We start from the raw sequence: 18,535 nt of genomic DNA on the forward strand, positions 1-18,535 counted from the left end.
CAGAGGAAAAACTTGTGACTTTTTCTTAAACTTTAATTGGGTGTAATGAATTTTGTGAACTTCATATACATGAGCATTTGGCTTTGAACAGTTAATCAAATGATTTCATGGCTACATTTCAATAAAACACAAGGATTATTTATGCTGTATAGAAGTTATCAGCCATGAGACGTGGCCACTGTGGTGTTTTGTAATTTAACGACTCCTAAATTCACATAAATGGTTAGATTACATATAGAGGGCTGTCAATTAATTGCAGTTAATACATGCAATTAACACAAAACAAATTAATTAGATTTTAAAAAATAAGTGCAATTAATGACAGTTTTAATCACACTGTTAAACAATAATAGAATACAAATTTAAATTGGTATTCTAAATATTTTTGGATGTTTTTCTACATTTTCAAATAAATTGATTTCAATTACAACACAGAATATAAAGTGTAAAGTGCTCACTTTATATTATTATTTTTATTATAAATATTAGCACTGTAGAAAAAGATGAAGAAAAGAAATAGTATTTTTCAGTTCCCCTCATACAAGTCCACTCAGTCCTACTTCTTGTTCAGCCAATCACTAAGACTAACAAGTTTGTTTAGATTTATGGGAGATAATGCTGCCCACTTCTTATTTACAATATCACCTGAAAGTGAGAACAGCCATTTGCATGGCACAGTTGTAGCTGGTGTTGTAAGGTATTAATGTGCCAGATATGCTAAACAGTCACATGCCCCTTCGTGCTTCAACTTGTAGGCTCTAAAGTATTATGGTTTTGAGTGAAGTTACGTTAAAAGAAAAAATCTATATTTGTTGCACTTTCGTGATAAAGAGATTGCACTGCAATTACTTGTATGAGGTGAATGAAAAATACTATTTCTTTTGTTGATCTTTTTTACAGTGCAAATCTTCCGAAACTTGTTAGTGTTAGCTCTTATATATAATGTTCTATTTCTTTTTGAATTTTGGAGATCTCCCATCCAAATACTGGCCAAACTTGATTTAGTTTAGTTAGAATCTTGTGAGATTGTAGTCTGAAGTTGTATTGATCTTTTTGTACATAATCCGTGTGAATCTCAGTTTTGTATATGGCACCTCAATACTGCAGTGATTGTTGTAACAGTAGCCATGAGAGTGAGTGAAAACTGATTTTCCTTATTAGTTAAAATACCTTTAATTATGAAAAGGAATATTTGTCTAAAGGCCATGGTGGGTTTTTTTCCTATTTTGATCCCAAGTAATTTTGTCTTTGCTTTTTCCTGTTCCTTTTTAATCTAATTTTATTTATTGCAGTCCAACATCATTGGTTGGCTACGAAAAGCACTGGAGACAGATAAAAAAGACTGGATAAAAGAAACTGAGCCAGAAGCAGATCAAGATGGGTACTATCAGACTACACTCCCAGCTATTGTTTTTCAGGTATGAGTTAATTTAAAAAATTTCCCTGCTTGTTTTTTTTTTTTACATTAGAAAGTCAGGGTTTGTCAATTGTGGAAGAGTACGACTGACTGGCAAACTGGTAGGTTCATGACATCAGTGATACGAAGAATGTGAAACCTGAATGAAAAGGGAAATTATTCTTATTCAGACAGTTTAAAACTGTTCATTTGGGAGTTTTTTGTTAGCATTTCTATGCTAACACCTGTTTAACAGTCTGTTTATATTAGAGAAATTTGCACTGAAGTAACTATTCATATATCTACTTCTGTTTAAACTCCTAATGTGGATTCTCTACACTGGGGAGGGCAAACTTTTTGGCCTGAGGGCCACATCTGGGAATAGAAATTGTATCACAGGCCATGAATACTCACAAAATTGGGGTTGGGGTGTGGGAGGGGGCGAGGGCTCTGGTTGGGGGTGCAGGCTCTGGGGTAGGGCCAGAAATGAGGAGTTCAGGGTACAGGAGAGGGCTCCAGGCCGGGGGGGGGGGGAGTAGCGTGCGGGTGGGGTGGGGTAAGGGCTCTAGCTGGGGGGTGCGGATTCTGTGGTGGGGCTGGGGATGAGGAGTTTGGGGTGCAGGAGGTTGCTCTGGGCTGGGACCGAGGGGTCTGGAGGGCAGGAGGGGAATCATGGCTGGGGCAGGGGTTGGGGTGCAGGAAGAGGCTTAGAGGTGCAGGCTCTGGGCGGCGCTTACCTCAAGCAGCTCCTGAAAGCAGTGGCCATGTCTCACCTCCGCATAGGAACTGGAGTGATGGCCGGGTGGCTCTGCGCACTGCCCCGTCCACAGGCACCACCCTTGCAACTCCCATTGGCTGCAGTTCCCGGCCAATGGGAGCTGTGGGGGCGGCACTTGGGGTGGGGGCAGTGTGCAGAGCGGAGCCCCCTGGCTGCCCCTACACGTAGGAGCCGGAGCGGGGCCATGCTGCTGCTTTTGGGAGCTGCGTGGAGCGGCCCCCGACCCTGCTCCCTGGCTGGAGCGCCGGAGCAGGGCAAGCCCCAGACCCCGCTCCCCAGCAGGAGCTCAAGGGCTGGCTTAAAACGGCTGGCAGGCCAGATCCGGCCCACAGGCCATAGTTTGCCCACCCCTGCTCTACACTGATGCAAAACTACCCATGTAACTTACTTCAGGAAGCAACTGGAGTAATCATACTGGTACAGTGCATCAGTATTAGAGGTTTACACCAGGATAGCTACACCAATGCAAATTTCCTAATGTAGATAGGCCCTAAAACACTTGGGAGGAAAAGCGCTCTCTGAAGGATCCAAAAACCTCACCCTTTAAATACTACTTCAGTTAAGAGCTCCCACCAATCCACATGTGAATCATCAAAGAAGTCCTTCAGCAAAAATAGGGAAGACAGGTCTTGATGTTCCTGATGTTTCTAAGATTAAAAAAGTAGAAACAACCTCCCTTTTGTGTGTGTGTGAGCCTTTCAAACATTCTTTATAAATCATAAAAAGTAGTCACAAACCCATTTTTTTTAATTTTGCAGGTTACCTTTAAAAGTAGTTGGCAAATATCTTAAGGGAACAGATGAGAGTTTCTTTTCCCAGTCTCTCACATGTTCCCCACCTTGTCTCCATGACCTCATCTATACTAAGGTTTTCATCAAATTTATCCACACTTGTACTAGCACCAGTTCTGGTTATGCTTCTGAACAAGGCTAGAAGACAAATAGTTAAAATGCTGGTGACTGATCTACACTAGCACTACAACCATTGACCGCATCGGTGGAGCAGCTCCACTACTAATGCAACAATGAAAGTCTTTCAGAAACTTGCCAGCATAAAGGTAGCCTGTATATCCTCTCAAGTTCTCATTTATTTCCCTTCTCTTTTTCATCTGTATGTCTTCTCCCCATTCCCTTCCCACTCATACCCCACAATTTTTAGAGCACCTTCAGCTTGTGCCCAGTTGTGAGCATTCTTCTGATACCAAGTTATCTCTTGCATATGCAGGAATAGGTAGAATCATAGAATATTAGGGTTGGAAGAGACCTCAGGAGGTCATCTAGTCCAACCCCCTGTTCAAAGCAGGACCAACTCCAACTAAATCATCCCCACCAGAGCTTTGTCAAGCTGGGCCTTTAAAACCTCTAAGGATGGAGATTCCACCACCTCCCTAGGTAACCCATTCCAGTGCTTCACCACCCTCCTAGTAAAATAGTGTTTCCTAATATCCAACCTAGACCGCCCCCACTGCAACTTGAAACCATTGCTTCTTGTTCTGTCATCTGCCACCACTGAGAACAGCCGAGCTCTATCCCCTTTGGAACCCCGCCTTCAGGTAGTTGAAGGCTGCTATCAAATCCCCCGTCACTCTTCTGCAGACTAAATAACCTCAGCTCCCTCAGCCTCTCCTTGTAAGTCATGTGCCCCGGCCCCCTAATCATTTTTGTTGCCCTCCACAGGACTCTATCCAAATTGTCCACATCCCTTCTGTAGTGGGGGGGACCAAAACTGGACGCAATACTCCAGGTATGGCCTCACCAGTGCAAAATAGAGGGGAATAATCACTTCCCTTGATCTGCTGGCAATGCTCCTACTAATACAGCCCAATATGCCGCTGGCCTTCTTAGCAACGAGGGCACACTGCTGACTCATATCCAGCTTCTCGTCCACTGTAATCCCCAGGTCCTTTTCTGCAGAACTGCTGCTTAGCCAGTCGGTCCCCAGCCTATACTGGTGCATGGGATTCTTCCTTCCTAAGTGCAGGACTCTGCACTTGTCCTTGTTGAACCTCATCAGATTTCTTTTGGCCCAATCCTCCAATTTGTCTAGGTCACTCTGGACCCTATCCCTACCCTCCAGCATATCTACCTCTTCCCCCCAGTTTAGTGTCATCTGTGAACTTGCTGAGGGTGCAATTAATCCCATCATCCAGATCATTGATAAAGATGTTGATCAAAACCAGCCCCAGGACCAACCCCTGGGGCACTCCACTTGATACCGGCTGCCAACTAGACATCGAGCCGTTGATCACTACCCGTTGAGCCCGACAATCTAGCCAGCTTTCTATCCATCTTATAGTCCATTCATCCAATCCATACTTTTTTAACTTGCTGGCAAGAATACTGTGGGAAATGGTGCAGGAGCTGACTTAAAGACATTGGTCCACCATGAAGAGCAAATCAGCATTGATTTGGAGATGTGGGGATGCTTCCTCACATGGAAAATATCTGACTGCCTCTCAGTACCATTTAAAAAAATCTGACATGGATGCCTGGCAAGAAGTTACCTATTAAATTCGTGGCAATTGCTATTCTGTGGATTAGCCAGGAGAGATTTAATTAAAAAAAAAAATGCAGGGGATCTCATCTCCAAACAGCATTTTGTAGGGAATCCTGCCACGTTTGTGTCGCTATTCCAGCTATTGGTCTATCTTTATAACTAAGCTATTTCTCATTTTAGATGTTTGAGCAGAATCTTCAGGTGGCTGCTCAGATAAGTGAAGATTTGAAAATGAAGGTACTGCTTCTCTGTCTTCAACAAATGAATTCATTCCTGACAAGGTAAAAAAAAAAAAAAAAAGTACTCCTGGAGTCTCTTAATCCTCCCTCTCTCTCTGTCCCATACTCCTACCTTTGCTTCCTTGTACATGCTTCCCTATTCCCTGGTCCCCATCCTCTCCCAGATATGCTACCTTGTCCTTTTTCCACTGGACATGGTACCTTGCTGCCTTTTTTCCTTCTCCACTCCCCCTGGAAATTTTGTTCTGTTGGTGACTGGCAGCTCCAGTCCCACTGGCGGTCAAGTTCTTGAGATCAGCTCCTGACTCTATATCTTCCGCAATACAGCAATGGTTCCGAATAGAGGCAGATAGGCAGGCACATCCTTCTTGTACTCAGCTGATTTTTAAAGTCTTGTCATGGAAATCCTAAAGACCTATGGAATCAGGTGGAAACAGAGGAGATCCAATACTATGTGATCAACCAGCTTTCCACAAAACATCTGTAAATGTTCCTCAGGCTATCAGTGGGCATTTGGCTTAGGTTTGTGTAGCTTTTCATCTATTTAATACCTCTTTGGGTTTTCTACAGGTACAAAGAAGAAGCCCAATTATATAAAGAGGAGCACCTAAAAAATCGTCAGTATCCTCAGTGCTATGTTCAATATATGATTGCAGTAATCAACAACTGTCAGACCTTTAAGTAAGTTTGCACATTTATACGATATTGTAAAAAAATCCATAGTTATTTATCTGAATTTATAATGCATATAAGAAACCTAGATTGAAGGCCCCTCTTGGAGAATGCCCTTCCAGCTGTTCCTTCTTTTTTACCAAGGGGGCTTCAGCTCAAGTATCTCACCTGACAGCAGGGGGAAAAAGGCAGGTCCCAATCCATTTAAGGTGACACCAAAACTGGCCACTGAGCAAAAGCAGCTCAGGCTAATCAAGCTGTCCACCACTCAAAATAAAACCACCAACTAAGACATTGCAGAGTTTTGGAAAGAAAAATAACTTTTTTTTTTTTTTTTTTTGCCTCTCTGAGCCATGGCATGAGAATTTAAAGAAATCTTTATCAATTCGCTTTAGCCCATGGCTTCTGCCACGGGCACTCTAGCCGTTTTGCCTTATGTTTGATCTGTCATAACTCATCTGTAAACCACTGTGACCTGTGTAGGCAAAGCTGGAGAAAAGGGTCTATAGAGACCACTGTAATGATTGAGGATAAATTATTATTATAAAATCTTACCAAATGCTTGATAGGTTGATCTGGAAGAGGACCAATATAATCTCTCATGATCTTTTGGTAGTACTGTGGATTCATTACATTTTGAAGACAATCAGATCATATCCCTTGTTCTGACAGAATAGGGGTGCCCCAATCTCAAAATGTAGAAGATAATGGTTCATGAGGAGGGCCTAATTTCCAACTTTCTAACCTCCAGTTTTGGCCCAAATATTATATAAAAAGTGTGATCAACTATGGGAATGGAGCCCGTAACCATCTTTAATGGGCCTATGGTGGTCAGTGCCATGAAAACCTGAGATGATTCTAAGAATTCTTGATAGATTTTTTTCAGTCAATGAGCACTATCAGCCTTGTTTCTTCCAAGATTGCTATAGTGAAGAAGTTTATTAGATCACACAGGGATTTTGAAATACAAGAGGGAAGTTACAACTTAACTCCAGCCTGGGACTTGCATCAACAATTAAAGATGACTATCCTTTATTCAGTTCAGTTTTGGGATAGGAGACCTTCAACTTTTCAGAGTGGATGCAAAAAGAATTATGTTCCCTCTCTATCAATCCCCCTTTTGTTCATGCTGTACTAAATACCAGCCCAGTACCAACTGTTCCCAAATCAGTCCTGTGTATATTACTGAAATTTCATTATAGCTGAAGAGGAGCCCTCCTCTTTAATTAAATCATGAAGAGTTGATGTTTTAGTGACCAATCTTGCATTTAACAGCATACTTCTAAGACTGGAATCTTTTCTGACATCCCAGCTTCTTGAGAACTGACTCTAGGCCAAAATAATGCAAAAGAGATTGAATATCTAAACGTTGGTGCCAATACCATGTTTTTTCTTGCCTGGTATCCCACCTGCCCATTACTTCAGAGATCAAGGGACTCAAACCCTCACATCCATTCCTTTGGCCCTCCAGACCTCTATATCTGTAGAAAAGTAGTCACACATGCACAGCGGCACCCTAAGGTAGTCATTAAAGGGACATAGCCAGGTGCTGGAATAAAGACCTAGAGGGCAGACTTCAAAGGCCATTCATCCTCCCAAACCAACACCACCCAAAGTGTAATTCATTCATACACATGCACTCACAAACACAATTTAATAACAGTGTACTAGTACGTACATGTCATACTGGATGCTGAAAAATTTTCTTGTTTATCACAGGGAATCTATAATCAGTTTGAAAAGGAAATATTTGAAAAATGAAATGGAAGAGGGAATGTCAAGCAGCCATGCAAACATGGATGTAATTTTAGACACCATTGCCAAGGAAGGATGCTCTAGCCTGCTAGATGAAGTCTTCATGGATTTAGAGGTTGGAACTTTTTTTCCTCCAAAAAGAGACTTTTTTATTATGAAATTCAGGAATAAGGACGTTAATTAAGAAGTTATCTTGGCTGCTAGTGAGGTCGTTTTTGTATTGCATAATAGCAATATGTCAACAAACTTACCAGTGCAGGGCAATAATATATGTAGTATGTTGTGTAAAAATAAACTTGCGTACGCTTCACACCAATGATTTGAGCAGGCAGTGTGTGTCTAGCATATACTAAGTATATTGTGCTGACGTAACATTTGAGTATCCAAAGTTGTAGGGAAAATAAAGGCTAATATATTGCATTATTTGGGAAATAAGATCATGTAATGAGAGTGTATCGAGCACATGTTGAAAGGGGAAGAGTTAAGGTTGTGCCTGCAACCTTAACGGTGGCATTTCCTAACTTTTTGGTTCTGAAACATGCAACTTTAACATGGTTTCTTGTATGGCATTTCCCTTGGAACGTGGTGGGTTTTTTAAAGAAAAAAGTGGGGGAGAATAAAAAGGAGTCGACTCCTCTAGGGCTTAGTAGCTCTGCTGCTTTGCAACAAACTAGCAATAGCACTTTTGAATTCCATATTCTGTAAGTGTTTGACCACAAGCCATATCCACGCACCATGGAAGGTTCACAGAAAACTTTTTTCTTATGAACCTTAGGAGCTGCTCAGCTCCAGTTACTTATTTATCAAGAAGTATATGGGAAGTAGGAACAAAATCCTTCCATTCTAGTGATTGTCCTTAGAATTCCCCAGACATGCCCCTTGCCTCGACTTCTTAACTCCTTGTGTAGAGACTCACATTGTTCGTATGAGATATAAAATTCAATATTTTATAAAGAATATTCTTAGAGAGGGAAACGAGGAATTAAGACTTAAGAGGCAAATAAAGTAAGTGGGGAGAGGTAATGGGGAGACACAGACATTTAGGCCACCAGTTTTGGTGTGGACTTGTGGAGTTCTGGGGGAAGTAGCCAGTCAGAGGAGGAATTTGTAGTAGCCGATCATAGCTCATTCGGGAGAGGACAGATAATATTTCAGTATAAGAACAATTACAACTGTTACGTAAGTACCTTTTATCTTGGGCTAATAAACGTTTTGTTCTTTTCACCTCTGAGTTTATTTAGGACAGGATAAAATTGTTACCTTATCCATAGTAAACACCCTTAAACTGTCAATGAACTAACACAAAGCAAACACTAGAGTCAATAGTTGGCTGCTTACTTTAGTTTTTGTATGCTAATATGACAATACTGTCCTTTTTTTACTACCAGTCAGATCTATTTGTATATGTAGTTACTTATTTCGTATGAAAGACTTACAAATGGGTCTACATTTGTGGAATCAACTTTACCTGTTGTTTTGAACTTCATTTTAAGATCTGTTGGAAATGAGGTGATAGGCACCGTTCAGAAATTGTTCTGATTAGTTTTCATTGTTTTTTCAGCCACATCTCAATGAGCTGATGACAAAGAAGTGGCTGACTGGATCCAATGCTGTGGACACCATCTGTGTCACTGTAGAGGATTATTTCAATGATTTTGCAAGAATAAAAAAACCCTATAAAAAGGTATTTTGCCTAACATAATTCTCAGGTAATATGCTCTATCAAGTCAGATTAATTTATTGAACATTTTATTAATTCAGAAAATTCAGAAAAATTCAGAGTAATTCAGAAAAAAATAACATTGCTTATTCGTAAAAAACAAATCTATCACAAAAAAATCCCAATTTTCTCATGTCTCCTTTGTTCACTCAGACTCCTATTAATTCTTCCTAAGGAAGATTAAGACTAAAGGATTTAGCCCATAAAGTTCACAGGAGTTTAGAATAGCAGTATTTCACTAGATTGAGATCCTCACGCCTGTTTATATCGATCGATCGATAGATTGATTTTTGGTCTCAATGCTATCGCTGCACTTCTGCAATACATTCTTGGAATTGCATGTTCTGTAAATTCCAGAACCAATATAAAGCAATCAGCCTACTTGAGGCCATAAACCTCAAGCTAAAAGTAGAATTGTTAGAGGCATAATTTCCCAACTCAGCTCCTTTTTTTTCTGTCTGCCAATGGATCTTTGAACTGCTGCTGTACTGTAGATCAAACCTACTTTTTATTTTTTAGTTTTTAATATATTGTGTTTGGGCATTTCCCTTTAATCAGTTTAATTTTAATTCAGTTTTGTGCAGTTAAAATAATTTTTACAAGGTTTTCCTCCCAGCTTTCTAAATTATCAACATAAAATGGCTGAAGCTGACATGGAGGTCAGGGTTTAGGAAAGTTCGCTGAACATAAAATCTGATGCATTGTCTAATAATTTGGAATGATTGGAATAAGGACCTTCTTTCAAATTATATGTAGCTACACCTCCCTTACTTTTCAGGCTCAAGAGACTAGAAGAGACTGGTCAGAGTCCTTCTGAAAAAGGACTTTTAGCCCTAGTGAAGACAATTTTGGCATCTTCACCTTCCATATTTACAGGTTTGGAGGTCTAACACTTAATCATAGAACCACTTCTTAAATTAAAAAAAAAATCAGAAGAAAAAGACAAGTCATTCCTGGAATTAGTCCTAATCCAGGTATCAGCTTACTTTACAAGGATATTTCTGTGACCTTGAACCAAAAATGTTTAGCACGGAGAAGACATCTGTCTACTTCAGAGCTTGGCATTGGCTTTTCAACACACAGTCTGTATCACCATCTCATTGTAAGGGATTTGGGCCAATACAGCGTTTGACAACCAGCAGACCCTTACTTTTATCTGCTCCCTCAGCACCACCATCTGCCTTTTCATCACTGAAGACGCAGTGTAGTTTACCTCCTTGTCACCGATAGCCTGGAGGACACTGAGTTTATCAGTGTGTGGGAACCTTTGGTAAATGTTTAGGAGAGAACAAGAAGGGTCTGTATCAAGCTTCCTCTTAAGTCTTTCACAGTCATCATTTATCTACACCATTTCTTGGGAGCTTCTGAGCTCCTAAACAGTCCAGATCCATCACCAAAAGCAATCTTATCTCTACTGCCTCAACCTTACCGGTATCTGGCCCTTCCTTCAGCACAGGAGATCTGATTCTTATCTCTGCTACTCCGGTGTAAATTTAGAGCAACTCTGTGCAACTCAGTAGTATTTTACTTCGGATTTACATGTGTGTGTCTAAAACCAGATTTTGACCCAAAGACTCTGCAGCTGTTCATAAAGTTCCCCACCAGCAAAAGCAGCTTTTTGAAACTTACAAGAACCTTTCACTGCTGCTGCAGGCACTTGTGAGGGACAGCTACCTTTGGGCCAGTTGTGAGTGCAGAAGTGCATTTTTAAAGCCTGATTATACCTCTCTCCAGAAGTGACAGGTAGTTTTTTAAATTAACTGGTACAACTCTAATATTTTTCTTCCTCAGAAAATGACTGTTGAGGCCCATCGTAGAGTGGTTATGGAGTACATCAAGGCTATCATGTTAAAACGTATATCTTTCAAGAATGCAGAAGAGAGAAAAGAAGGTGCAGAAAGAATGATCAAAGAAGCAGACCAGTTCAGGTTTCTGTTTAAAAAATTAGCAGCTGTAAGTATTTATACTCTCCAATTTTGCTATTAATCTGACAGTTAACAAAGGATCAGATATGTAAATTTGACTTTTCCTAAAGATGTATAGACATTTAATTCTGGGGTAAAACACTGTATGCAAGATGTTCAGACTTGTTAATTGGTCTGAAGAGACTTTTCTGTTTTAAGTTTTCTGGGGCATTATTGCATCCTTTCTGGAATTCTGAGTGTGAATTTAGGCTGTAACGTTGGACTCCTGAATTCAGTTGTGCAGAAGTTTAATATACAAGATGGCTGCAGTATTATGTGTCATTGGACCAATTTCTAGTGGTGAAAAATACAAGCTTTCAAGCTTACACAGAACTCTTCTTCAGGTCTGGGAAAGGTACTCAGAGTGTCACAGCTAAAGACAAGATGGGACAGATGAGTTAACACATGATGCAAGAGACCATTCAAGGTGAAGTAGGCAGTTAATACCTATACAGTCATAGGACAAAGAAGGATTAGTGGGTTACAGATTATTGTAATGAGCCATAAATCCAGTGTCTTTATTAAGTCCCTAATTTTTGGTATCTAGCAGTTATGAATTTCAGATCCCAAACTCATCTTTTGAACATTTTTGTGCCAGTTTCCTTTGAGGACGAGGACTGAGAGGTCAGATATGGAGTGATTGTTTTGTGAAAAGTGTTTACAAAAGGGTGATAGGGTGTTTCTGTCATTAATCACTTTTCTGTCGAGTACATTTGAGAGCCTCCTGATTGTCTGGTTTCACTCACATAGTTGTAATTCGGGCATTTAGTGGATTTATGGCTCATTACAAGTGTAGCCCACTAACCCTACTTTGTCCTGTGATGAGCAGTTAACACCTTGAATGGTCTCTTGCAACATGTTAACTCCTTATCTGTTCCACTTGTATTTAGCTGTGACACTCTGAGGCCAGGTCTACACTACAGACCTATGTGAATATAACTACGTCCCTCAGCAGTGTGAAAAATCCATACCCCGAATGATGTAGTTATACTGACCTAACCACCTGAGGAAGACAGCGATATGTTGACGGGAGAGTTTCTCCCATTAACATAGCTACCACCTCTTGGGGAGGTGGATTAACTACACTGACAGGAGAAGCTCTCCCATTGGCATAGTAGCATCTTCACTAAAGTGCTGCGGCGGCGCATCTGCACCAGTGCAGCTGCGCTGCTGTAGCGCTGTACATAAAGACAAACCCTGAGTACCTTTCCCAGACCTGAAGAAGAGCTCTGTGTAAGCTCAAAAGCTTGTCTTTCACCAACAGAAGTTGGTCCAATAAAAGATATTCTCTGATCCACCTTGTCTCTAATATCCTGGGACCAACACAGCTTCAACAACACTGCAAACAGAAGCTTGACAGACAGTTTCAGGCACTTTGCATGTCAGTGCTGCAAGATGTATTCAGCTATGGAATAATCTTTGAATGCAAGTGGTAAAATACTTAGGACATTTTAAAACAATACTAGACCAAATATTAGAAGTGTACTGTAGGAATCAATCCTGCATCAACACAGAGGTGAACTAGATGACCTCTAATAGGCTTTTTCCATCTCTGACTTCTGTAATACACATGGGAGTGACCCTGAATAATTATTTTGAGAAGTATCCTGCTGATGACTGAGCTTTGGAAGATGAGAATCCAAGATGCCTAAATAGCATACAGAGTAAAAATTAGCTCCTTGAAAAAAATGGGGTTCTTGTCAGAGATGAGCCTAGAGGAGCCAACAGAACTGTATTACAGTAGAACCTCAGAGTTACGAACACCTCAGGAATGGAGGTTGTTCATAACTGAAATGTTCACAACTCTGAACAAAACGTTATGATTGGTCTTTCAAAAGTTTACAACTGAACATTGACTTAATACAGCTTTGAAACTTTTTACTATGCAAAACAAAAATGCTTTCTCTTTATTTTTTTAGAAGTTTACATTTAACACAGTACTGTATGTATTTGCTTTGTGTGTGTGTGTGTCTGCTGCTGCCTGATTGAATAATTCCAGTTCCAAATGAGGTGTGTGGTTGACTGGTCAATTTGTAACTCTGATGTTCTTAAGTCTGAGGTTCTACTGTACTTGAAACTGCAGGCCATCCTCTTCAGAGCCATGAATCACTAATATGTGGTGGTGGTCTGTCCTAAAGCAGACAAAAAAGTGTTAATTCCTGAATATAAGGGGGAAAGAAAAGAACATTGGTCTATGAAAGAGTATCCAGCTGAAACTAAATAAATGTTTAGACACTCAGATAACCAGGTGATGGACATGGTACAGATTAGATTAGGCAAACAATATTGATCAAGAAAAACTAAAGTAGCTTGGTCCAAACATATTGGGAAAATTGAAGACCGAGAATGAGGAAAATATCATCTGTTAAGTGGCCTTTTTTTCCTTCCAATTTTACTAATAATTTGTCTGAAATTTCAGCTGAAGTTCTGAAAATAAATAATGCAGTTAGTGTCTGTAACAAAATATTGAGAGTAAAGGTTAAAGAATTTTGTTGCTTATGTTTTTTGTTCAATTTATAGGGATCTGTAGAGGACACTGAAGGGCTTTGTGACATCATTGTAGCCATTGCAGAAGTTATCAAGCTGACTGATCCTTCTTTGCTTTATCTGGAAGTCTCAACTTTAGTTAGTAAATACCCAGACATCAGGTAATGCCACTCATACTGTGTCTTAGCTTTGAGTTTTAACAGTATTGATTCTTTAAGATTAGTTCTAGGCTAAATAGTAGTCCTGTGTGGGCTATGTATATCGTTTTATTGTTTTTTCTATTGTATGGTTTAATAACCTTCTTGTGAGATCGATACAATAAAATGCTAATATTTTAACACATATGCTAGAGTGGTGTGGGTGGATATGTACTCTGACATATCAAAGGAAATATTTTGGGAATATAGAATAAATTTATATTACACAGCATTCATCTCATAGTTTCAAAGTGGGAGGAGAGAATTCTTGACAAAGAGACTACTGAGAAGTTGACCTGTGAGCACAATATTTGAATGTCTGGAAGCCTTGCTAAGCAAAGGTACTGTGGTACTGAGTCAAAAGATAGAAAATTTGTGATATAACACATTTTGTCAAGTGCTTAATTACTTGTACAAAGGTTTGTACTGACATTTCTGGTTTGTACCTTTGTTTGGCAGGGATGACCACATTGCGGCTTTGCTGACGGTAAGAGGAGATGCCAGCAGGGACATGAAACAGACCATCATTGAAACTCTGGACCAAGGTTCAAGCCAACCAAATCCTAACTATGTGCCAATTTTTAAAGAAATTACAGTTCCTACACTAAGTGTGCCAAAACTTCTTAAGTAACTGACAAGCTAGAGCTCATGTGTCATTTTTGGTATGGGATCAACATATTTGAAATATTCAAAGGCAAATTTGGCAATGCCACTTTAAAGGACACTTAATATGATGCTGTTACTTATTGGGTATGAGTTTTTAAAAACTTTTGGTGCGGACAGTTGCAATGAAGATTCTGGAAACAACCAGCTGTAGAAATCACTAGCATGGCTGCTTGAAGAATGAAACTTTCTGATGGCCAGAGTGCTGTGTACTGACCACTTACACATTACAGCCATAGGCACCATCAGCAAATATATTTTCTCACAATTACTTAACCTCCTACTTTATGTATGTATTTACTCTGATGTAAAATTGTTTCAGAAAACAATTATGAAATTCACAAATGTTTGTCTAATAAAATGACTGAAATTTCTAGTATATAATTTGGTTCTAAGGTGAATAAATGAAAGAATTTGATACTTGAGGTACAATTTTTCATCCATTTGACTTTCACTTTGTGTGTATTAAGCACTGCCAAATGCCAATTAAATAAAATGTTACAGCTTAAACACTGTATTATTTGCACCTTTATAGATTCACTTTCTCATAACTGTGAAGGTTTAGGTAGAGCAATTTACATCATTGTTTTGTTTTGTTATAATCTAGTAGAGAATCACCCTTGGTAGTTTCTGTAGGTCAAATTTATTGCACACACCAGGAACTCATTGCATATTTCCCCCCACGATGCTCTGTGTACCATTCTCCCATTCCCTGTATTTCAGGAATTCCCTCAATTTCCCCCATCCTTTCTGGGTCCCCATTTCCCCCATAGCTAGGGCTCTGTGTGCACCTCCATTTCTCCCTCCACCACATGCCAGGGTCCCCCCACCATCCTGGATTGTGTGCCCCCTGTTCTTTCTTCCTCTGATATCACTGTTGCCTATTCTCTCCTTCCTCCTCCCATTGTAAACCCGGCACTGGCTGCAGCCGCTGAAAGAAACAGCGGAGGTTAAAACACAGAACTGCTGGAATCTTAGGCAGCAGTTAAACAGGTAATTAAGGAGGATACTGACAATCGGGAAAGGACGGCCTGCCTCCCATGTGGAGTGTCAACGCCACATCAACCAACTGCAAGACCTGCTACAGTTAGCACAGGGGTTAATGAAGGCAATTTATACTAACCCCCTGGCTGCCTTAACTATGGATTGGTGTGAGGAACATCCACCAGAACATTGGTGTGGGAAAAAGCAGCTCCCCTCTGCACCTCCAAGCTGGGAGGAGATGGAAGCTGCACAGAAAGGATGCCCGTTGGCTCCTGTGGTGACCACAGTTACCCAATTTGAAAACATTGGGCAACCCCCCCCCCCCCCCCCGGGTAAAACAGGAAAGTAAAGCTCTTACACCAGAGCAGGCTAGAGCCATAGGAAAGCACATGAGCCCTTGTAACCGAGATACAGTTCTTAACTGGCTAGCGAAATTATCTGTTACACTACATTTGACTCAAGATGATGTAATATATATAAGTTTCAGAGTAACAGCCGTGTTAGTCTGTATTCGCAAAAAGAAAAGGAGGACTTGTGGCACCTTAGAGACTAACCAATTTATTTGAGCATGAGCTTTCGTGAGCTACAGCTCACTTCATCGGATGCATACTGTGGAAATTGCAGAATACATTATTCATGGTGTCTGTGTATATAATAATGTATTCTGCAATTTCCACAGTATGCATCCGATGAAGTGAGCTGTAGCTCACGAAAGCTCATGCTCAAATAAATTGGTTAGTCTCTAAAAGGTGCCACAAGTCCTCCTTTTCTTTTTGTAATATATATACTAAGGGAATGTATGTCTAATGATGATTTTGCAGCTCTTCCTCATAATGTATAATTGATGCAAATAATGAACCATTTTCTGTTTACTCGTGTATTTTGATTGTTTTACCACATAATAATGTAATGGGCAAGGCATATTCAGAAAAGCAGAGTGTTGATGAAAGGCCAGAAAAATATTTTCTGAGGAAAAAATTGTTATTCTGGTTAGCTAGACTAGGGGTGAACCCAGGGCTGGAGTAACCACTAGGCGAACTAGATGGCTGCCTAGGGTGCCAAGATTTGGGGGTGCCAAAAAGCGGTGCCCCCAAAATTTTTTTTTACTATTGCTCAGGGGCAAGTACCTGTCAGTCTCCAGCGCTTGGCTCGCGCCAGGGCCAGCAGCCTCTTCGCCTTGAAGTCTCTCCCACTTACCCAGGGGCCACTCCTCTCAGCCTACCTGGCTGCGGCTGCCCAGGAGCCGGGAGGATGCGGGCAGGGGGCGCTGCCACAGAGACGCAAGGGGCCAGGCTCGGCTGGGGCTCTGCACCTGCCAACCAAGAGCAGCAGGAACTAGGTGCCGCTCGGCAGGAGCCGGGTGGCCCGAGGCCAGGGCAGCGGCAGCCTCTGCAGCAGCAGGGGCAGGCAGGGAGCATAGGTGCCCTGGGCTCGGGCGGCCCGGCTCCCCCTGAGTGGTGCCCGGTTCCTGCTGCTCTTGGCGGGCAGGTGTGGGGCCTCACCTGAGCCCGGCCCCTTGCGTCTCCTCTGCGGTGGCGCCGGGTGGCAGTGGCTGGGGAGCCTGAGAGGAGGAGTGGCCCCCGGCCAAGTGGGAGAGACTCCAAGGTGAAGAGGCGGCTGGCTCTGGCGCGGCCTGAGCACTGGAGACTGACAGGTACCTGCCCCTGCCCCATCCCGGCACTGCCTGCCGCCCAGCCCAGTGAGTGTTACCTGCCCCACCAGCCTCGGTGCCCTGCCCCATACTGTCAGCCACCCCAAGCTCACTGTGACACCAGCACCCCTTGGCAAAGGGCCCCCTGATCTTCATAAACAGCTGTCACCGCAGGCCTGACAAACTCACTGCACCCTACACGTGTCTTACAGGCACTTACCCACAAAGAGGAACGTGGAAGGGATCTACACAAGGCTGCTAACTTGTCAAGAGTGAGAATCATTGTGAGATGGATGCATGGGTAATATTGAAGGAATAATGTATTTACCTTAGAAGTCTGCTTTACAGACTTGGAGTAGAAATTAGTCACCAAGGGATAATGGCCCTTTGGGGCAAGGGGGATTTGTCACCCTGCCTAATCTGGCTGGTGATGCAATGCAAGGCTCAATTGTTCAGCTTTGCACAATAATAAGACTTTGAATGGGACACCAACAGAGGCAATGGCAAACAACTGAAACGCCTAAAAGGTAAAAAAAAAAAAAAAAGTTAGGACAGCCCTTACCCGTTCTTACAGGCTGTTTATAATGCTCAGTTCACTAGTTTTCGGAGGTTGTCGGCGGGGGGGGCTGCAAAGTGGAAGTTTCGGCTAGGGCGCAAAATACCTTTGCACCGGCCCTGAAACCGAAATGGGGTAATCACGTAGGATACAGTTAAGAGACTATATTGATGACATCTTCATCATCTGGACCCATGGAAAAGAAGCCCTTGAGGAATTCCACCATGATTTCAACAATTTCCATCCCACCATCAACTTCAGCCTGGTCCAGTCCACACAAGAGATCCACTTCCTGGACACTACAGTGCTAATAAACGATGGTCACATAAACACCATCCTATACCGGAAACCTACTGACTGCTATTCCTACCTACATGCCTCCAGCTTTCACCCTGACCACACCACACGATCCATCGTCTACAGCCAAGCTCTGCGATACAACCGCATTTGCTCCAACCCCTCAGACAGAGACAGACACCTACAGGATCTCTATCAAGCATTCTTACAACTACAATACCCACCTGTGGAAGTGAAGAAACAGATTGACAGAGCCAGAAGAGTTCCCAGAAGTCACCTACTACAGGACAGGCCTAACAAAGAAAATAACAGAACGCCACTATCCGTCACCTTCAGCCCCCAACTAAAACCCCTCCAACACATTATTAAGGATCTACAACCTATCCTGAAGGATGACCCAACACTCTCACAAATCTTGGGAGACAGGCCAGTCCTTGCCTACAGACAGCCCCCCAACCTGAAGCAAATACTCACCAGCAACCACATACCACACAACAGAACCACTAACCCAGGAACCTATCCTTGCAACAAAGCCCGTTGCCGACTGTGCCCACATATCTATTCAGGGGACACCATCACAGGGCCTAACAACATCAGCCACACTATCAGAGACTCGTTCACCTGCACATCCAACAATGTGATATATGCCATCATATGCCAGCAATGCCCCTCTGCCAGGT

The 18,535-nt window shown here is 41.8% G+C and overlaps 1 protein-coding gene across 2 annotated transcripts in view; it reads left to right on the forward strand.

The window, feature by feature from the left end:
- The window catches only part of EXOC3 (exocyst complex component 3), a 35,684-nt gene extending 20,834 nt beyond the window's left edge, over positions 1–14,850 (forward strand). The window contains exons 6-13 of one of the 2 annotated variants that reach the window (XM_074945114.1): positions 1,293–1,418; positions 4,851–4,951; positions 5,480–5,590; positions 7,301–7,451; positions 8,898–9,020; positions 10,848–11,009; positions 13,541–13,668; positions 14,164–14,850. In XM_074945114.1, the coding sequence (XP_074801215.1) occupies positions 1,293–1,418; positions 4,851–4,951; positions 5,480–5,590; positions 7,301–7,451; positions 8,898–9,020; positions 10,848–11,009; positions 13,541–13,668; positions 14,164–14,335 (1,074 nt within the window). In that variant the 3' untranslated portion in view covers positions 14,336–14,850. Of the gene's footprint in view, positions 1–1,292; positions 1,419–4,850; positions 4,952–5,479; positions 5,591–7,300; positions 7,452–8,897; positions 9,021–10,847; positions 11,010–13,540; positions 13,669–13,934; positions 14,092–14,163 lie in introns of those variants that run through there. The other variant, XM_074945115.1, reaches the window with a different exon arrangement.
- Positions 14,851–18,535: the final 3,685 nt, after the last annotated feature.

This window comes from Natator depressus, chromosome 2 (assembly GCF_965152275.1).
Source record: "Natator depressus isolate rNatDep1 chromosome 2, rNatDep2.hap1, whole genome shotgun sequence".
Taxonomy (NCBI): domain Eukaryota; kingdom Metazoa; phylum Chordata; order Testudines; family Cheloniidae; genus Natator; species Natator depressus.